General features: G+C 40.5%; 1 protein-coding gene across 1 annotated transcript in view; it reads right to left on the bottom strand.

The window, feature by feature from the left end:
* LOC147637438 (uncharacterized) overlaps nucleotides 1-23,033 on the bottom strand; it is a 48,466-nt gene that overhangs the window by 22,821 nt on the left and 2,612 nt on the right. The window contains exons 2-4 of the mRNA XM_086798880.1: nucleotides 22,775-22,836; nucleotides 22,541-22,640; nucleotides 22,407-22,448 (exon numbers count right to left, since the gene is read on the bottom strand). Of these exons, the coding sequence (XP_086655006.1) occupies nucleotides 22,407-22,448; nucleotides 22,541-22,640; nucleotides 22,775-22,836 (204 nt within the window). The remainder of the gene's footprint in view (nucleotides 1-22,406; nucleotides 22,449-22,540; nucleotides 22,641-22,774; nucleotides 22,837-23,033) is intronic.

Raw genomic sequence — 23,033 nt, forward strand, 5'->3', positions numbered from 1 at the left:
TCCCGTAGGGTTTTGTCCAGCATGTAGAGGCTGGAAGGCCGAATTCTAGATCATCGGCAGAATAAGAATAAGAGAGCCGGTTTGGCTTGTATGGAAATGGATTCATGTATAAACTTTTTATATAATTACATCTTGTCTTTGGTATGATTGTATTGTGTAAGAAGGCTGTTTTAACGAACCTTGTGAAGAAGGACCTTAATTAAGGAATATGTTTATTTATGTCAAACAGTGTGGTAGTATTAATTAGAAAACAAATTGATGCGTGAGTAGGGTGGAAAGTGGGAGGATGGAATGCCCTGACGGCACCATCCTACGGACGGGTGGACCCGATTAGTCGGGTAGCTTTCCAACAGATTAAGTGAAAGCCCTACGTTAGATAGTTAGGTTCTTGGGCAACTCTATTCTAGAAGACTAGGCCAGCGGCTGTGCCTTGCATAAAGATGAGGAAAAAAGCGTTGTCTCTAGAAATCAAGTCTAGTAGTTGCCCAATTTTTGATCAATTGCCCTATGGGTGATTTGATGTTTAGAAGATCACGCTTCCCCTGCGGGATAGAGCTAGGTCATACCTATAAATTGTATCCTTGAATCTCTACAGGGTCAAGGTGTCGATGAATAGGAAATTTTTCCCAAGATAAGATTTAGCATACTATCTTAAGTGTTTCTCCCATTTTTAAAGGGAGGAACCTTACAATTGGTATCAGAGCAAGTTTGGCTCCTAGGAATTGCAGTTTAAGGACTATTTTGTAATAAATGTTTTACCTAACGTAATGCTAATTAGTAAAGACATCCTACTAAAACAAATAAGTTAAATTGATGTTTGAATGATTGTAGGAAGAGGAAGATGCCTACTCCAAATTTCTAGTTTTCCAATGCATCTTCGAGACTGCTAGCCACTCCTCGAATTTCGAGTTCCGCGACACCGTGGTGCAGATATTAGAGAAGATATCCCTCCCTCATTTCTCTCGTATTAAAAGAGGATGGGGTAGAGATTTCTAGAGTCGTGGGCCGAGATACTTCTTCATCTAAGCAGATCAGATTGGGAACCTCACCACCGACCTTAAGCGGATTCGTTGGATTGAGAAGCTGAAGATGATCCGCTTATTTTGGTTCATCGGTACCCCCAGGGCTGACACCTCGGTGACTATAGATGGGGTTCGCATACCTCAGGATCGTTGGGTGTATGACAAAGTGATGCAGGTCTTACCTGCTGCTGATAGAGTAGCGGTGTTGGGATCTACCCCAATCCAGAGTTTACCACCCTTACCATCAGTTTTTAGAGTCTTAGAAACTACAGCGGAACCCCCATATTTCACCTATGTGGACCGCTCTACCCTTATGTCATAGTCAAGCCTAGGAATTCCCCTTGATGTCAAATAAGACTAATTATATTAGTCTCAGATCTTTGTAATAAAACTTGTCCTTGTAAATATTTGGAAATAAAATAATTTCAATGTTTTACTTTCCAAAAATTAAGCGTTGTGCAAATATGAATCTTGTAATCTTAAAATTGTTTTTACAATGGTGGCCAGGACGACCACCCTCCACTTCCCAATGCGCTTTACACCGATACCCAGGAGAAGAAGCTCCTACTCAAGCAAATGCAACCTCCCTCCTTTAAAGGAGAAGGTTCAAAGGTTGAGAAGGATGCTGAAGTCTGGATTGAGGCGATGGACGATTATTTCTCTGCTGCCGATACTGGAGTAGCAAATCAGTCTATGCTCGCACGGTTTCGCCTCATTGGAGATGCTAAACTCTGGTGGAAACAGTGGTGCCGTGACAAGGAAGTCACCGAACATTCTCAAACATGGGAAGACATCAAGCAGGCAGTGAAGGAAAGATATCTTCCTCCATCCCATGAATCCATAAAGATGAATGAGTTTTTTAGTCTTAGACAGTGCAGCTTAACTCTTGAGGATTACTATTCCAAATTTATTACCCTTCGGAAGTATGCCCTAGCTATGACTACTTCCCAGCAAGTGGCTCGTTTCTGCCAAGGGCTAAATGAACCCCTAGATTCCCGCCTTGAAGCAATGAGGCCAAGCACATTACAGGATGCTCTCATACGAGCAAAGCCCCTTGTGAAAGAAATGAAGGCTAACAAACCAAAGAATCAAAAGAGATCTTACCCTGAGGCAAACCTTAGAGATCAACCCTACAAGAAACCTCAACAGAATTTTCCCTACTACAACAGAGGGCGACAAGGCAACTCTTTTGCCCCCCGCTCGTATGCTGCTTCTTCCAGAGAAGGCCCTCTGTGTTTTGAGTGCAATGAGCCGGGACACTTTAGAGCCAACTGTCCCAAGATGGCAACATCATTTCCCCAAAGTAACAGAGGAAATCAAGGCCGTGGAACCCCTACCCACCAAGGTGCAAGAGGCAGTGGCCGTGGTGGCAGAGGCCGCGGAGGAGCAGTTGCTAGAATTGCCTGTGTTATAAGTGAAGAACCGACCTTGGAAACGGCTGAAGAAGAGCGCGCCATCGTCCATGCGGCAATAGAACACCAAGGTCCGAATAAACAATTTGGTGTAATCCAAACCCTCGCCACTCATCACGGTAAGCCATTTCAGCTTTTGATTGATTGTGGTAGTACCCATTCATTCCTTTCTCCTAGGTGCTTGCAAAAATTAAACTTGAGTCAAAAAACAGCTAGAAAAATGATTGTAGAGTTAGCCAGTGGGAAAGAAGTAGTATCGCGCCACTCTATAGGAAACCTTGATTTTGAGCTGGGTAATGAGCAAACTCATGGTCACTTTAGAGTCTTGCCACTAGGAATTTATGATGGAATCCTTGGGATGGATTGGTTAATTGCAAACAAAGCTAGCATTCATTGTAACCGGGGGAGTATCACTTTTGAAAATGAGCATGGCCAAGTAATATCTGTTCAGGGGATCACAGGAAAACCTAAGTCTAGGGTAGTCAAGGCAAAACATCTTCTCAAGGGAACACGTAAGGGTCAGCAAGTTTTCTTAGTCAAACTCAACAAAGTCATTGAACCTAGTATGGAGACAGAACCCTCTTGACTCCAAGAATTCTCTGACATCTTCCCTGACGAGCTTACAGGGTTACCGCCTCCTCAAGAAGTCGACCATGAAATCGAGGTGATCCCTGGAGCTCAACCCGTCTCAAAAACTCCCTATAAAATGTCCCTTCCTGAAGCCATTGAACTTAAGGAGCAACTTTCCCAACTCATTGAACAAGGATTTGTACGCCCCAGTAGCTCTCCTTGGGGAGCACCTGTTCTTTTCCAAAAAAAGAAGGACGGGACTCTCCGCCTCTGCATAGATTATCGAGGGCTCAATCAAGTCACTGTCAAGAATAAGTATCCTATCCCTCGCATCGATGAGCTTCTTGACAGGCTTCATGGGGCCAAAGTCTTCTCAAAAATATATTTGAGGTCTGGTTACTATCAGATCAAAGTCAAGGAAGCAGATATACCCAAAACAGCCTTCAATACCCGTTATGGCCACTATGAGTTTACTGTAATGTCATTCGGGTTAACCAATGCTCCTGCAACCTTCAACCGCCTAATGCAAGATATATTCCGTCCTTACCTGGATGAATTTGTGCTTGTTTTCTTTGATGACATCTTAATCTACTCCAAATCAATGGAAGAGCATGAGGAGCATGTGCGTAGAGTTCTGCAATTGCTGTGCAGACACAAACTCTATGCCAAGAAGAGTAAATGTACCTTCTTTACTCATCAAATTGAGTATCTTGGATTCATCGTCTCCAAAGATGGCATCTCAATAGACCCTGCCAAGGTCAAGGATATTCTAGAATGGCCACCCCCTAAATCAGTTCGTGAAATTCGTGGGTTCTTGGGAATTACGGGTTGGTATAGGATTTTTATCAAAGATTATGCCTTGGTAGCTGCACCCTTGACAGATCTTCTTAAGAAGGATTGCAAAATAGTGTGGCTGCCAATCCATCAAAACAGCTTTGATCAGCTGAAAGTCATTATTACTTTTGCCCCAGTCTTAAAGCTTCCTGATTTCTCCAAGGAATTTGAAGTGGTTACCGATGCTAGTAGTCTAGCACTTCGTGGTGTCTTAGGCCAAGAAGGAAGACCAGTCGCTTATACTTCCCGCAAGCTGAAGCAATATGAAGCAAACTATGCCACCCATGATTTGGAGCTCTTAGCAGTTGTTCATTGCCTCAAATTATGGAGACATTATCTCTTGGGAGGCAAATTCCAGCTTGTAACTGACCACAAAAGTCTAAAGTGGATCTTCACCCAGCCTAACCTCAACATGAGGCAAAGGAGATGGATTGAAATTCTACAAGAATATGATTTCGACATCAAATTCCACCCTGGGAAAGATAATGTGGTAGCAGATGCACTTAGCCGCAAATCTTTCTTGAATGCAGTTTCAATGCCAAATAATCCCATACTGGTCAAGGTAGAAGAAGTCTCATCTCATGATCCAGATTATCAGAGGATGAAAAAATTAGTAGAAGAAGGGGGACATTCAGAGAAGGGGGACATTCAGAGAAAGAGAAGAATCTAATCAAGGGATACTCCAGATTATTAGAGGATGAAAAAATTAGTAGAAGAAGGGGGACATTCAGAGAAAGAGAAGAATCTAATCAAGGGATACTCCACTCATGAAGGAAGCCTCTACTTCAATCACAGGCTATGTATCCCTAAGGATCCTGCTTTAAAGAAACTAATCCTCCATGAAGCTCATGATAGCCCTGCTGCAGGACACCCAGGTTATGCAAAAACTTTAAATGCTGTAAGAAGGAGCTTTCATTGGGCAGGCTTGAAAAATGATGTGCTTCGGACTTGAAGCAATGTCTCTCATGCCAAAGGATCAAAGCTGAAAGGATAAAGATGCCTGGAAAACTTCAACCATTAGATATTCCCCAAATGAAGTGGGAGTGCATTAGTATGGATTTTGTCACAAGTCTCCCCACTGTTCAAGGAGGATATGACTCCATTCTAGTAGTAGCGGACTTACTTACCAAAGTAGCTCACCTTATACCAGCAAAGAAGACCTTCAAAGCTTCTGATGTTGCTCGAATATTCATCAAGGAAGTCCTCAAACTTCATGGTCTCCCAAAAAGGATAGTAAGTGATCGGGATTCTGACTTCATCTCAAAATTCTGGCAGTCTTTATTTCAAGCTCTGGGAACTCAACTTTGCTTTAGCACAGCTTATCATCCAGAGACCGATGGCCAGACTGAGAGAGTCAATCAAGTAATTGAAGACATTCTCAGAGCATATTGTGGACGGGAACCAAGAAGGTGGATTCAATACCTTCCTCTGGTAGAATTTGCCTACAATACATCTTATCATCAAAGCATAGGAATGTCACCATTCAAGGCACTCTATGGGCAAGAATGCCTGTCTCCTCTAAATTTCTCTGATCCAACCATAAGAGTTGAGGCATCCAGGAAAATGCTCGAAGAAATGGAGGAACAAACCAAGGCTATCCAAAAGGATATTAAAGCTGCCCAAGATCGACAAAAGCATTATGCTGACAACAAGAGGTCTGAAAGGATCTTCAAGGAAGGAGACAAAGTTCTTCTACGAGTGCAACCCAAACGAAGTTCTCTATCACTTGGGAAATATAAGAAGCTCAGCCCTAGGTATTGTGGTCCTTATACAGTTATCAAGTGTCTAGGTAAAAGTGCCTATAAACTCCAACTCCCAGCCCATATCAAAGTCCATAATGTATTTCATGTAAGTTTGTTAAAACCATATGTCCCCAGTCTCGATCATATTCTTGATGATGAACAAGTTGTAATCCCTACTCAAGGAGTCCTTGAATTACAGCCCAGTAGCATCATAGATTCTAGGGAAAGGCAACTCCGAAATAGAACTCTTGTAGAACATCTAGTTCAGTGGAAAGATTACCCTGAAGAGGATGCAACTTGGGAAGATGAAGCTACACTCTTAAAGGATTATCCCCAATTCATGACGAGATGAGGACATCTCGATTTCTTTAAGGGGGGAAGGATGTAACGTACCCGTCTTCACTAATAAAGAAATGTCCATGTAATTATGAGTTTTTATGGTATAAATATCAATGATTTTATTATTTGAGTCATTTCTACTTAGAATCTTCAAATTCTGAGCCCAAATTTGGAATCTGCGCGCGATTTTACCCTAATATAGGATTTTACAGCATCCAAAACGGACACCGGATCAAGCCTATACGCTAATTTCAATCATTTTAGTTAAAAAACGGCGACCTTTAAACCTTAATAAATGCACGACCGCACATCTGATTGACGAACGGTCTGAACCCCTGCGACCAGGAGAACCTCTCGGACAAAAAAAAAATTTCGCCCCCCGGGACGGTCCGGCACGCAAATCGAGGCGAGCGCCCTAAATTTGGATACCTCGCCCCAAAATTTGGTCCGTACACACTTACTAGGGCGCCCGTACAATGGTCGCCCAAGAACCAAAGGACGGCCGCCCACTGTATGGTCCACGCGTACCCTTAGGTGGACACCCAGACCAGATAAGGTACATGCGTACCACTCCTTTCCCAGACAACCGACACCGTACCTTTCCCCTAGACCCATGCAGGCCACTGATCCATAGCCTTTGAAGGTACACCGTCCTTTCGTCCTTGCTTTGCGCAGCGCCCGCATCCTCACCCCTCGGCTATATAAACCCCCGGGGTGCTCCTCAGTCGGCACGCATTTCTGTGTAGCGTATGCCCTGCTGTGCCGCCGTCCGTACCGTCGCCCGTCCCTGTGTAGCGTACTTGCTGCAAGTACAGCCGCCCATGCAGCCACCCTTCTCACACCCCCTCATTTGGCTCTTTTCAGATAAGCCAATTTTCCTCCACCCTCCTCTTGCTAAGGACCAGTGTCCTTAACTCTTCTCCCCCCCCCCGTGTGAATAGACTTACAGAGAGGCTTGCAGCAACCCCTCCCAGCCCTCTCCACGTTTTTGCCTTTGCCCTTAAGGACATCTCACAATCCCCCCCCCCATTTGCGTAGACTTTAGTAAGGGTTTTTTGACTCAAGCGAGGGTTCGTGCGCCATATTCTTTTGCTCATACGGTGAGCAAACGAGCTCGGAATTCAGATCCGACTAAAGCGTTTCGATCGCAGCAGCGAGCTCTACAAGGCGACGCCTAAGATGGCCTCATCTCGGAGATAACAAAATATTGCCTCAAGAGGAGCACGTAACAACGAGATGGGGGAAGATACGCCCAATGCGGCTCCAGTTCTCCCTTTTCAAGCCCCTCAAGGAAACGGTGGCTAGGTTAGCTTGGTTAATTTTCAAAAGAAGAGATTTTTCCTTAAATTAGTATTAATGAATGGTGTCTTTTTCTTTTAAAATGAGGACATAAAAATTATATGAAGTTACGAATTATGTGATGTTTTATTCGATAAATTGCGTTGAAATTGTTATCTTCATGAATTGTGAATGCTATATTGCATTGAAGTTGTTATCTTTAGAATTCAAGATTTTTTTTGGCTTCAACGCTAACTCCGTTCCGTGCTTGTGTAGTCGGGCGGCGTCGTTAGGAAAGCCCGGGAATGGCCCAAGGTATCCCTCATACCTTTGGGAGAATAAGGATCGCCGATTGAGGCGAGAGATTATGAGGCTGCCTAGTTCTGAGGGCCCAGGCTAGTGCGGTAAATAAGCCCACCCTAGTGTGCAGACATCCCTCTGAGGGGCGGGAGGATCGAGCGATGGAGCCTGAGAGGGCGACAGGCCGGCTTGAGTCCTCGCCAGCGGCCGACGATGAGGTGTATGGTCCCGTAGGGTTTTGCCCAGCATGTAGAGGCTGGAAGGCCGAATTCTAGATCATCGGCAGAATAAGAATAAGAGAGCCGGTTTGGCTTGTATGGAAATGGATTCATGTATAAACTTTTTATATAATTACATCTTGTCTTTGGTATGATTGTATTGTGTAAGAAGGCTGTTTTAACGAACCTTGTGAAGAAGGGCCTTAATTAAGGAATATGTTTATTTATGTCAAACAGTGTGGTAGTATTAATTAGAAAACAAATTGATGCGTGAGTAGGGTGGAAAGTGGGAGGATGGAATGCCCTGACGGCACCATCCTACGGACGGGTGGACCCGATTAGTTGGGTAGCTTTCCAACAGATTAAGTGAAAGCCCTACGTTAGATAGTTAGGTTCTTGGGCAACTCTATTCTAGAAGACTAGGCCAGCGGCTGTGCCTTGCATAAAGATGAGGAAAAAAGCGTTGTCTCTAGAAATCAAGTCTAGTAGTTGCCCAATTTTCGATCAATTGCCCTATGGGTGATTTGATGTTTAGAAGATCACGCTCCCCCTGCGGGATAGAGCTAGGTCATACCTATAAATCGTATCCTTGAATCTCTACAGGGTCAAGGTGTCGATGAATAGGAAATTTTTCCCAAGATAAGACTTAGCGTACTATCTTAAGTGTTTCTCCCATTTTTAAAGGGAGGAACCTTACATTACTCATTTTTGGGGGAGATTTTCTTTATTTCTTCAATTTATCTCCTCCATAAATTTGGATGAATCTGATTGGCCCCTCATAACCTTCATTTAAAATTTTCAAAAAATCAGGACCCTTAGGATAAGGCCTTTTAAACAGATTATAATTTATTTCTAATGCACCTTCTGAAAATCTTTTTGAGCTTCTGTTTCGGGGGAATTTATTTTAATAAGAAGAGATATTTTTCCATCCAAAAATATCTAAAATCTGAATAATCTCTCTCTAGAACATTTTCTCTCTCTAAGCCAAAATAGGTAGAAACAAGATCTTTTATTAATCTGAAGAAGGGATTGATTACAAGGGAAGATACTGGACATCTTGAGGGGCTGGGGAGGAATCTTACAGCAAAAGTGAAGAGGAGAATTTGGTTCATGTTTGCAAGGTTTTTGATGCACTTAGAGCCAACCAATTGTATGCAAAAGAGAGTAAATGTAAATTCTTGGCAAGTGAAGTTGAGTATCTTGGTCACATTGTGGGTGAAAATGGCATAAGAGTGGACCCAAAGAAGGTAGAATGTGTGAAGAATTGGCCCATACCTAAGAACATCACTCAACTAAGAGGATCCTTGGGACTCTCGTCATTCTACCAAAGGTTCACCGAGAATTATGCTCACATAGCGGCTCCATTAATCAATAAGTTGAAGAAGGAGGCATTCTTTTCAGATACAACAGCCCATAAAAGATTTGAAGAGTTGAAGAGAATGCTTACTTGCACCCCAATTTTGATATGCCCGGATTTCACCAAGCCTTTCACTATTAGAGCGGATGCATGTGGAAGAGGTATCAGTGTCATGTTGTATCAAGACCATGGGGTAATTGCATTTGAGAGCTGTAAACTTAATGATAAAGAGAAGGAGATTCATGTGTTACATGCGATCAAGAAGTGGCATAATTATCTCTATGGAAGCAAGTTTTATGTGAGAAGTGACCATAGGGTTCTCAAGTACTTCCTCTCACACCTCAAGAAAAGGTGGTGGTTGGTAATCCTTCCAAATTATGATTTTGAAATCCCTTATAAGAAGGGGAAGGATAATGTGGTGGCTGATTCACTCTTAAGAATGTGGACTTGTACATTGTTTGCCAATCACTCACGGAAGTGCATAAATATTGGATTGAAGAAATCAAAGAGGAGTATATGTTAGATGAGGAGACTTCACAAATGATGTAGAAACTATAGATTGGCACTTGTGAAGAGTTACCTCATTTTCGGTTGCAAAATGGAATCCTTTACTTCAAGGATAAGGTGTATCTTGTACCTCATTCAGATTTCAAGAAGAAGGTGTATCTTGTACCTCATAAGACTTTCAAGAAGAAGGTGTTAGATGAGATGCATGATTCTCCCATGGTGGGACATTTGGGGTTGTTTAAAACCTATGATACCATCAAATAGAGCTTTCATTAGAAAGACCTTTGGAGTGATGTGAAGGAGTCTGTTGCCAAATGTATGCCTTGTCAAGTTAATAAGGATCCCACACAAAAGCCTAGTTGTTTGCTTTAGCCTTTACCAATTCTAGAGGGTAAATGAACTCATATAGTAATGGATTTTATCACAGGTCTTCCTACCACCAAGAAAGGGCGGGACAACATTTATGTAGTGGTTGATCGATTGACAAAAGCTGCCCATTTTGGGCCTAAAAAAGAGATAATCGATATCTATGGTTACACATGGATTCATGGAATATGTGTTTAGGATGCATAGCATGCCACTACAAATAGTCAGTGAGACTGGGATGTCCAATTTATGGGAACATTTTGGCGTACACTTTTTAAGAGTATGGGTACTCAATTGGCTCCAACTACGGCCTATCACCGGGAGACTGATCGTCAAACTGAGAGGGTAAACAAATGGCTTGAGACTTACTTGAGAAATTATTGCTATGAGACACAACATGCATGGGCTGATTGGTTACACTTGGCTGAGTTTGCCTACAATAGCAGGGAGTCTGTAATTAAGTGGGTAGCAATGAAAAGGTGAGAGGAGTCTACTGTGATGAGAGAATCAAGGGTAGCATGAGTGAATATAGGGGTGTGGAAAGATTCTAGGAAAAGGTTCCCCCAGATGTAGGGGAGGTGGCACAAATCAAGGAGAAATCAATGGGATTAGATGCTTGGCATCTTGTGGATGTAAAACCTATAAATTGAGGCATTGGCCTAATGAGAAATTGCTAGTTTTTGAGTATCCATGCCTACATTAAGCTATTAGATTAATTGTGTACTAATCTCATCTTAATTATATGTTAATCATTTTGATTCTTGCATTTGATCCACCATAGCCCACTCTTGCTTGCATTTCAACTCATCCTCCACTGATACACTGATAGACCCAAGGGATTCAACAATGCCCTTGATCTTTAAGGTATATTCATTGATGGACACGCTTTTCTTTTCCACAGTATGCAACTCTTACTTTAACTGTAACTTCCTTGCCTTCGTGTTAGTTTGGAACATTTGAACCAGATTCTGCCATGCAATTGTTGGAGTGTTTGCATCCTATATGTGTCCTATCATAGTGTCTGTGACAGTAATTGAAAGCCAGTACATGACTTTTCTTGCACCCTGATTCCAATCCTTGAATGCCTTTATATCTGCAAGAGTGTCATTCTCCTCAGATAACTCTAGAGGCTCCTCATTGTCTCCTTCTACATAATCCCAAAATCCTTTACCCATTAGGAAATTGGTCATTCTAAACTTCCAAGCATGGAAGTTATTGTTATCCAGCTTCTCACTAACAATCTAATTAATTCCGTTAGACATGTTTTCCTACAGTAATCAAATAACCTACAAACAGACAACTTCTATATGCAACCTATAATAGAGCAGTATCTCCTGGCGGTACTTTAGCACAGTCTGTGTGTCACCAAATGTGACTAGAGTACATGTACATACACCTAGTATCAACAATACATGTGCAAACCCTGTCTACACTTCCAAAATGCACTACTGCATTGCAATAACCAGATTTCGAGCAGAAACAGTTCTCTACCAAAACTTCTGAAAATACCCTGTAGTGACAAAATAGGGCCTGTAATGTGCCCGAAACGTGAATCTGGCCAAAAAATATATATGTCCGCTAGGACATTATACCTGCCCTCCTGTAGCTCCGCTCTCTTGCGAAGACAAATCCTCAATCGGAGATGTGTAGCTCCTAGAGCTACTGAGGGGGGTGTTGTACCTAAACCAAGAAGGGGAAAGAGATGATGGTGCTCTTACCCATGTAGTATCACTTCCTTCCTTGCTTGTTCTTGCCTCTTGCTTGCCTCCTTATCTCTCACACGAACCAGGCTCTGATACCATAAAGAGAATGTGGGGGAAAGGGAGAGCTTCTTTCAGACCCTAGCAAGAAAATACACACACACAAGAGAGAGCAAGACATAAGAGAGAGATGGATAGCTGAATTTTCTTCTATCTTCTTCTTCTCTACTCAACCAACATAACATAAAGATAAGAGTACACACTATATGGGTTAGTACTCAACTACTACAACATATAAGGGTCGGTCCATAATGTGAACCCGATTAAATGAGCTAGCGCTATAACTATGCTAGTCTCTAATAATCCAAAATGGCTGTCACACAGCCTCTCATCCCATTGGCCGCATATCACCCATAATCTTACCAACCATGCCAGTTGTGTAGATGCTAAAGCTATCACCCAAGCGGGTCATCAATGTCCGTCGTAGCACTAGTTGAGCTCCATATCTCAACATTCCAATAATCCTCATGCAACTCCTCCCTTTGCATCCTTCAAGCTTTTCCAACATGATTTGAACCCGAATGATGACTAAGACCATGTGCCAATCCTTTACCTTTTGTAGAAGCATGAGAAGTAAAACCATGAGATGTATTCAATATATCATGGTGCATATTCCCTTGAGAAGAAGGAACATTCTCCTTGTTGCCAAAATACATGTCATTCCCATCTCCAATGTTTACTCCTTTTGTAGGCCTTGGCAGCCCATCACCAAAAGAGAAGTGTTGTTGCATTCCATCTCATGAGGAATTTGATCCATATAAGTACCTTACAAAGGTGTACCATCATGACCATGCATCCTTGCATCTTGATAAGATGGATGGAAAACACCATTCCTTCACTCACTTCTCAACAAATCCATCTCACTTTTGAAAGTGGTGAGAAATTAATTTTGTGGGTTGATGAGTTGGTTTTGAAATTGAGATTACTTATCATTGAAATTATCAAACATTTCCCTCATCATGCACATCATCTCATACATGCCATTGGAAACAAATGGTACTTTTTTGTCTTTAGCAAGTGTTACCTTTGCATGTGACATCATACCCTACTCCTTTGCCCTTTGATGCAACCATGTTTGCATAGGTGACCTCCTCACATGCATCCTTGCATTTGCCATCTCCAAGCATTTTATCATTAACCAACCCATGTATCAGCATTTTCTCAACATGTACCTCATCCCTAATGTCAAATTCACCATTAATGTCTTCCACAAGTGCCCCTTGATCAAGTTCCAACATCGCTTGAGTTACAATATTCTTGTGTGGCCTTCCTCTTGGCATAGCTGTAAATTTTGGATTTGAGAGGATGGAAGGCCAAATGAGATTGGAACTAGGTGTTCAAGGGTTATATGGAGATCTAATGTTGTGTACTAACACAATATGTAAAAATAATAGATTTTCGAGTAGGACATATACGCTCTATTTTAGGGTTTTTGAAGTACTACTCAAAATGGAAATTTGGCTATAAGATGACCAAAAATAACCTGATTTTGATGATCTTTAGCTTGTTGGGATTTTATTGGCAAGTAATATCATCCTCCCAAAAGGTTTGATCAAAGTCAAAGTGGAAGTCAGCTCTGTTTTGACTTTTTCCAAAAAGTAAACTATATCACTTTCACCTAACAAACGATATCGGAATCGCAAGGTTGAAGGCTTGTTTGGAAGGTCTAAAGGAGTAATAAGTGGATGCGTAAAGATACTTGTGACACAATCTAGGGTTTATGATTGAATTAGGGTTTCGCAATTTTTGATAAACCCTATTTTGACCCCCCAACAAATGATATCGGAATCAAGATCTTAAAGGCTTGATTTGGAGTCCTTATGGAGTAATAAAAGAGGGTATAAAGCTCTAGGAAATACCTAAAAACCCCGATGACTGAATTTAGGGTTTGGTTTGCAGGTATGCAGGGAATTCTTAGAAATTTTGGCAGCATTTTGTTTGCTTTTGGAATCGAATCTCAATGTATGCAAACAAAACTATAGATTCGCATCAAACACTTCTTCTCATTGCCATCACAAGGAATTCATAATGCATCAATAGGCATCCGTATCCATCCAATTAGTGTCCACAATTACATCCTTCCAAAAGGCATCCACTTTTCAATGTGTCAAAACCTTGCTCAATGAAAATACATCAATTGCCACAATTGAAGATCGATGAAGCAAAGTCGATGAAGCATGCCGATCTCGTGGCTAAGCTCTTCCAACCCCCCCCCCCCCTTATTCAAGTTTTAAATCCAAGATCAAGGGTTTTGGCCAAGCCTTTCCCACCAAGTACCTAATTCTCCACCTTACTACTTTCCCATGGCAATCACAATAAGGTGGATTCAATCCATGCTCCCCTTGGTCTCTCCACAAATGCCAAGGTACCCTCACACATATTATCGCTATCTTTTGAATTAAAAGGTGTTTACAAATGTGTGTGATAACCAATGAATCATATCCAATGAGAAGAATCACTCACATCCAAGCCACTTATAGAGGCATGCCATACACCTCAACCAATACAAGAGTTTTATGTTGATGATGAGGTTAAATGGACATGCAACTCCTTCTTACTTGAATTCTTCTTAAATACTTCTTGATGTCTTCGATGTCTTCATCAAACTGGCTTAATGCACATATACAATAGGCTTGCTATGCATGAATGCATAAAGAAACCCCAAAGATGAAGAGCACTTGGTCTCAATGTGAGAAAAAACTTGATGAATGATGTTTTCTTCAAAGCTAAAAGTATTGTAACCTATGATTCATGAAGTCAATGGGAATGTGATTATGCAACTGAAACCAATAAAACTCCAAATGTAACCCTAATTTGGTTGGATTTTCTCTAAAACCCCTTTTCAACCAAGATACCCTAATTTGTCCATCATATTGATGCAATGAATGCATAGATGATCAATGAGAAGGCTAATGAACAAGATTAAAGCCCTGAATCCTCAAAAAATAGATTGTTAATCCTAATATCTCTCAAGGTATGCAAGATAAATAAAAATCCCATGCTTAAGCAACAATTAATCCCATATATGAGTAGAGCCAAGCATGAAGAATGAGATTATTAAAGAAATTTTCCAAAATTTTATGATAGAAACCCTGATTTCTCATGAGAACCCTAATATGCAAGAACTTGAGAAATTGTAATGATGGGGAGAGAAAGAAAGAGAATGCACTCATAATGGAGTACCACATGACCTCAAGGGAGTACCACCATAGCCATAGAAGCTTGAAGCTCCAAGAAGTATGATTTGATTAGTCAAAATGATAAGATAAACCCATCTTTCATCCTTATTTGATGATACCCAGATTTGAGATCTATCTTGGAGAAATATTTTTCTCCTTTCAATTCATCAAGTAAATCATCAATCCTTGGAATGGGATATTGATTCTTTATAGTGATCTTGTTGAGATCCCTATAATCGATGCACATTCTGTAAGATCTATCCTTCTTCTTCATCAATAAAATGGGTGAGGCCAAAGGTGATTGGCTTGGTTGTATGAATCCCATGTCCAAAAGTTCTTCCACTTGCTTTGCCACCTCTTCCCACTCAACCTTTGAAAGCCTATAAGGAGGCTTATTGACTAGTTTTGCATCCTTCTCACAAGCTCTATGGCATAGTCTACTTCTCTAGTAGGTGGCAAGCAATTAGGTGCTTCAAACACATCTTTGTACTCTTGCAACAAGGCATCCATTTCTTCATCATGTATTTGCAGCCCATTTTCCTCTTCTTGTGACAAGTGAGTTGTAGCATGTAAACAAGGTATAAACTCTTCAACTCTCTCTTCATTTACTTCATAGACACCAAGGTTAAAGCATGGCTACAAATTCCATCCAAACATAGCTCTTTGCCTTCATGTTGCATAAACCACATTTGCATGTGCTTCCAATCCATTGAAAACCTGCCCTAAGTGTGCAACCAATCACATCCAAGCACCACATCAATTGGCCCCATGTCAAGAACAATCAAACGGGCATCATAGGCATAATCAAAAGACAAAGAAATCCTTGTTTTGCAACCCAACTCTTGCTCAGCTCATGTTGTCCGTTTGTAACCTCGACTTTTAGAGGCTTCATCATCTCTATTAGGCATAGTTTTAAAGAATTTATTGATTTAGAGTCCATAAAACTATGTGTGCTCCCCTAATCAACAAGTATATGAATGGATTTTCCCCCAATTTTCCCCACAAGCCTCAAAGTGTTGGAACCTTTGCATCCTGCTTTAGCTTCTTGTGAAATGGCACATAGCATGGTTGTCCTTTCTTTTGTTTCAACTTCTACCCAATCCTCTCCATCCGAATCAAATGGAAACTCTTGAGAAGGGTCAAGAGTACGCTCTTCTATCACCTCATTTGCACAATCTTGAAATTCAGCCTCGTCCATATAATCCAATGGTGCCTCTTCATCTTCAACCACCTCAAAGATCATGTTAGCTCTTACCTCCTTTTCCTTGCAAATTTTTTTATTTTTTTCCTTCATATCTTTGACCCTTGGTGACTCCAATATAGAACGTCCATGGGTAGTGTGTGGTATATCCCATCTCCCACTCACATTGTACACACCCCTAGAAGATCCCTCCATGGGATCCAAAACTATGGGCTGCTTTCCAATCCTAGAACCTAAAACATGCCCACTTTTATGGTCTCTTGAAGGCATATTTGACTTTCCTTGCATACCACCAAGATTCCCATCATGTGGATTTAGTGCATGGTCAAATGTGTCCACACTCCTTTGTACACCTAAAATCTGGTCTTCAAGAGTTGCAAACCTTTCATCCATCTTGTCCTCCATTTGATGATGCATCAACTTGGCATTCTCATTGCCTTGGCGCACAATCTCACTACTAATGTAGAACACCTCCTTTTGGGCATCTCTTTGTGCATCCTTGATTGAATCAGTGAGAGAAATCCTTAGCATATCCAAAGTGATGTTCCCCAATGAGATTTGATCATATCCACTAGTGTGCACTGGTATTCATTCATTCACTATTTGCCCACTAATGTCATGTAGAGGTACTCTTTCTTGTTGCATTGCCCTTGAGTTTTGCCCATGTTCGACAATGGAATGTGGTGCCACATTTTGACCATGTGGATATTCACCCAATGGAGAATCACTCACAATATGTACCATGTCATCCACAAACCACCTCATTAACATCATCTTGAACTTGGTTCTCTTCCATGACATGCACTTTTGGTTGAGCTTTCAATGGCTTTCCATGGTTTCCCATGCTACCAAGTGGTTAGTATAGCAAACGACAACCAAATTGGGAGTTCTTTAGTTTTTCGTGTTTGTCTTGATGAGAGGAGCACTCCTATCACCCTGAATCACCACTTTGAGCACTCCTATACCTCTCTGTTTGACTTTTAGCTAAAAGGCAACTATGTGAGGTTGACCATCCAAAAGGTAATGGAATTCGAAACTTGTTGGCTCATTTGTTGGAAGCTCTTAGGTAGTTCTCTTGAGCTCTGTAAACACCTTGAATTCAGTCCGCACTATTTTTGACTAAATTAGGGTTTTCAGTCTGACCAAACTATTCCCTTTGCACCTTGAAATGGTGTCCAAGTCAACCATTTGATAGCTTTTTAGATTTGCCTTAAGAGGCCCTTTTAAGTCTTCCAAAGGCCTTTGAGATATCTTGAGTGGTTTGGGACTGAATTACACTTTTGCACTCACTGTAGAGTGTAGGAAAATCACAAAAAGTTGGCCATAATCTCCCCACAATACAGACCAAACCTCAATCATGATCCGCTAGCATTTGTCCAATGTCCAATCATGACATAATGCCCCAAGTAATCACCATCAAAAGCATACACTTGCCCATGCAACTCTTATGCTTTGATCATTATCAAGTGTCCATGACACACTCAATCAAGTAACATTTGGCTTCCATAGCCTCGGCATGCCTGCAATATATAGTCGAGTTGTGTGTTGAAGGAGCGCTTTATGCTTGCCGATCTCCCGGCCAAGCCTTCCCACCCTCATACCTAGTTTGAATCTAGGCACAAGTTGGGGCCAAGTCTTCACATCCAACATACCTAATCCCCCTCCTTTCCGCTTTTCCAAAAGCACTCACGATAATCTCTCCCCAGGCCTCTCCTCTCCAATGCGTGAGGTACCCTCACAAGCATACTAGATGCTATTAAAGTGAGAGTACAAGTGAGGTGTATGTGGATGTAACTTAAAAAAGAGAAGGTAGGAGCACTTACAATGTGTTTAGCATGACTCATGCTATTTTTATTTTATCCATTATAAAGAGCATGTACTCATGCTTTCCCTCAATCATCCAAAGTAGCTCCGATACACCAAATCACAACAAAACAACATCCAAATAGCATCCAAAACCATGTGAATCACAAGGCATATGACTTGCAAGGATTAGCTTCAAGTAAGGACTCCCAAGATCAATGCAATCATTGGCTCATGTAGGCACTTGCATGTTCTTGCTTTAGGCTAAGATTTGGCAATAATATGAAGACACAACTCACTGTTTTCATGTATATCACTTCAGCCCTTTGCCTTTACTTCATAGCCTCATCATTAATAAAGAACAAAACTATTATCCAAATGGCAACTAGAAGCTTTAATGGCTCAATGATCACACAAGGTGTGATGCTTGGTTAATGCTAAGCAAAAACTCATGAGAAGGCCAAGAAATTGTAGCCTCAGCTGTACCATACAATTCATTCAAGGGTGGACAATTTAACCATGTGAAATCTTCCAACTATCATGGTATAACATCATTTCATGTAGCATGTAATTGATTGGAGCAATGGTATTGCAAGAGCTTATGGAAATCTTTAAAAAAAATGCAACCTTAATGATGCTTATTAATGGCATTCACCATTAGAAGATGCCTTATTGTATGCATGGCTGACTTGCTTGTATAAGGTTGAAGATGATGATCATGAGTACCCTAATTGAAGCTTGAGGACATCGTTGCACATAGCCAACCACTGTAGAATAGGCGGCATCATATTTGCTAAAAATCGGTGCTTGTTGGCAATATTAAGGCCACGCTTAAGCTTGCCCTAGATTAGATCAAGCTTAAGCAAGACCACACTTGATTTTTTGCATTGAATCCAAGTAAAAACGACAACCATGCTCTCCAAAATAGTGCAATTTAGTAGCCATCGAAGCACAGATGGCAACACCCAAATCCGACCATGAATCGAGCATTCACCACTCCTTGTTCTTGATTAGGAGGGAAATGGCTGAAACCCCAGGTAAATTCTTAGATCTAGATGGAAGAAACCCTATTTCTCAGAGGATCAACATGAGGAGAGAAGAGAGAGAAAATCATAAACATTTTAATTAAGGAACTAATCATGATTAGTAGTAAATTTCCCCCAATTTTAGTCATGCTCTTCAAATTTTGGAGCGACTACCCCAAATTTTGGTCCATAGTGACCCATAGCCCTCCAAAACTTAGATCAATTCAAAAATCAAGGAAATTTCTAGCATCCCACAATCCCCATTCCCATTTCTTGATCAAGAAATCAAGAAAATTTCCAAGAAACTCAAGAAAGATCAAGAAAATGTAGAAATTTTGAAAAATTTCAGAAAACTGGATCAAAGACAAAGCTCTGATACCACTGTAATGATGGGGAGAGAAAGAAAGATAATGCACTCATAATGGAGTACCACATGCACTCATGATGGAGTACCACATGCACTCAAGGGAGTACCACCATAGCCATAGAAGCTTGGATCTCTAGGAAGTATGATTTGACTAGTCAAAATGATAAGATGTCCCTAATTACAATTTGTTCCCTTATATACTTGCCCACCTTTTCACACTTAGTGAAGTTAGGCCCCATACTTGCCTGGCCATATCCATGCCCATGGGCTTCCCTTATGTTTAAACCCAAGCCCCTTGGGGAGAGAAAGAAAGAGAATGCACTCATAATGGAGCACCACATGCACTCATGATGGAGTACCACATGCACTCAAGGGAGTACCACCATAGCCATAGAAGCTTGGAGCTCCAAGAAGTATGATTTGATTAGTCAAAATGATAATATGTCCCTAATTACAATTTGTTCACTTATATACTTGCCCACCTTTTCACACTTATTAAAGTTGGGCCCCCATACTCGCTCGGCCATATCCATGCCCATGGGCTTCCCTTATGTTCAAACCTAGGCCCCTTTCATTATAGAAATGGAAACATTGAAGAGAGTAGTGTATTTCTTACACATTAGAGAGGCATTACCAAGAATCTTTGGTAACCAACTTGTGAAATAAGGCCCCAATCTTCAACGGAATAGCGCACAGCTCATGGATGCCCTTACAGCTAAAATTGCAAATTGTATCGCCTATGGAGGAGCTCTTTATGAAGCTTAGAATATGCCCCAAGCTAATGACAAAGCTATTGCAAGGGTTTGGGCTCATTTAAGAGGCTTCATATCTATCAAAGATCAAACAAAGAAGACAGAGAAAAAAGCGATTTTGATTAGCAAACTAGTCAAGATTAGTGAAAATTTTCCCAATTTTCGTCCTAAAATTTGAAAAATTGGTGCGGCTCCCCCAAAATTTGGTCCATAATAAGCCCAAGCCCAAAAGATGTAGAAATTAACAATAGGAAAGAAAATTTCACCATTCAAGGTCACCATAGTTATCTTCTTGATCAATAAAATCAAGAAAATGATGAGAATGGTTGAAAATAGGAAAAACAAGAGCTATGATTCCACTACAAGATGGAGACCCACTCAATACTTGAAGTAGACAACAAGGGTGTAGTAACCATCCTAGAATCTCAGAGGAAGAATCTCACCATGGAAGCTTGAGCCATAGGCATCAAAGTATTGTATTATCATAAAGGTATCAAAAGCTTTCTTTACAACTATGAGCCATTATCTTATATACTTGTCCCATTTCACAATCACTTATTATGCCCATGCCCATAAAGCTAGGCCCCAAAGCCCAACTTATAAACATGTCCATGAGTCCATGGCCTCCACCACATTACAAACAGCCTCTACCTCAAGGTGGAAATGACATTTTCACACTCGAGACTCTAGTGTTGCTATGCCATAGCTCTATCTAACCAAGACTCTTAGGGTGTCAAGTACTCATGATGAGCAAGGAGAGTCACAAAGCTAACATTTGAAGATAAGCTAAGAAATGCTTATTCCTATATATCCATACTAAAGAGGCTTTGAAAAATATGAGAATGAACCACGAGGTTTTGAAAAAGCATAGAAGGAATCACAAGGCTCATCTCAAGCTTTGCACGACGAATGCAATGAGATACACTAAAATGAACTTACCAAAAAATATGCGGAGATCTTAAATTTGGATGATGAAGAGATTTCAAAAGCCAAGCTACCAAAAAGTTCTGAGAAAAAGAGCTCAAGAAGAGGGCCATATGCTCTCCCAAATCATCTTTGTAATCCTTAAACCTTTCTACTTCTATATTGAAACTTTCATTTGTTCAATGTAATATTAACTACACAAATCCACTACCACCACATTGCATCACAAGAATCATTAATCACACCACATTGTATACTCATCTCTTCGTGGCCATGGAATTTTCCCATGTCACTCTATAGTTTGAGATTCCAAGGAACATATTTGATTTACCTCTATTCATCCAAAATTACTAGTGTTGCATTCTCCAAGATTCTCAAGTAGTACTAGTAGATGAAGAGTTAATATTGGAGCTCTATTACAAAGGTACCACATTGACACCAAAACCAATAACGTAAGATATACTCAAGGAAAGTCTACAAAAACTGGCAAACGTAGGGTCATAAAAAGAAAGAGCAATCAAAAGAAATTTAGAGATCTACCACAATGCAATCTCTACAATATGAGGGGGATCATAATAATGTACCATAGAGTTTTTACTCGGGTGCAAACCAATGTGGAAAGAAGGGCTGGTTTAATGAAAGAAATAATCCTTACCCCAGTGATGTTGAAGACAAGAACCATTTTGAAAATGACGGTTATTTGAGAACATTGAGAAACCAATAGTTAAAGACAAGGAACCACACATCTTGAGGGATTCCTCAGCATCCATAAATGACCTCAACCAAAAGGATAATTCTCACACCACCCCCACCCCCACTATCACTACAATCTTCATAACCATCACATCATACTCTTTTTATTTCTCCTCGATCTTCTTCTATTTGCAATTTCTCCTCGATCTTCTTCTATTTGCACTAACTCTCTCAAGAGGCACCCTTGAAAGTATAGCAACTTACAATGATATAGAGCTTGAAGAGGAAGGTGAAGTCATTATAGCTACCCAAAAGACCATTTATCAGCATTGGTGTGCTCTATCTCCTCTCACTAATTATTTATACAAAATCTATAAAGCTCACCATCTAGGCTTTGAGAATAGAAACTACTTCAAAATTGGGAGCGTGTTAAGCTATCTTGTACCTCTATTTTTGTAAAGGTCTCTCATACTATTATTTTTATGTAATACTATGTTAAGGCAATTAGGACAAAATCAATGTAACTACTCTATGATGTCAATGTGTACACCAAAGTGGATATCACAAAGCCTCTAAACCAGTGTTGGTGGCATATCACCCATAATCTCACCATTGTGCCAGTGGTATGAGTGTAGAATCTATCACCTAAGTAGGTCTCACAAATGTCTACAACACTAGTTCACGTACTTGTATAAAAAAATTGCATCTATATATTATTAAAATACAAATCAAGTTGACAAGACATTAAGAAATGTACCTTATTGCCTAGATCTTGGGCTTGAACGTCGAGCATTTGCATCTAAATGGTTTAAAATATAAAAGAGAGTGAATTATGGCACACATTGCATTTTAGTAATAAAGTACTTATGACATAATTTTACACATGCTCACTTTTCTCTCCTTTATCTTATTGATTACAATTTGGAGCTTCAATTCAAGTATCTCAAGGTCTTTGAGACGCAAAGACATGAGGTTTTCACCCATGAGAAATCTGTAGAAAAGAAAGAAAATGTATTGAGGATAAATGTCTACAAATACATCTAGTCTTGTATTATTCAAGATCCAACTTTTAAGGTACAAAACATGTACTTGACATTACAACTAAATCTTAATATGTTTTCTTACCTTTGTTGACTTTGTAAGTAGTCAATCTCCTTCTCTAACAAAAGAGCATTGCCTTTCCAATACTATCATAAGTACTCCCATATAAACATAATGAGGGGATTAGTATTCATGGAAAAATAGACATACTGAATTACCTCTTTCTAAAGGCTAGACATAAACTAGCATAGCTTTATCTCAACTTCATTGTTCAGTTAAATACAAACCATTGATTTCTCAAATTCTCTAGAATACTATTAGATCTAGAACATAAATTTTTATT

This window comes from Cibotium barometz, chromosome 6, assembly GCF_041138505.1.
Source record: "Cibotium barometz isolate CiBa-2024 chromosome 6, ASM4113850v1, whole genome shotgun sequence".
In the NCBI taxonomy this organism is placed as follows: domain Eukaryota; kingdom Viridiplantae; phylum Streptophyta; class Polypodiopsida; order Cyatheales; family Cibotiaceae; genus Cibotium; species Cibotium barometz.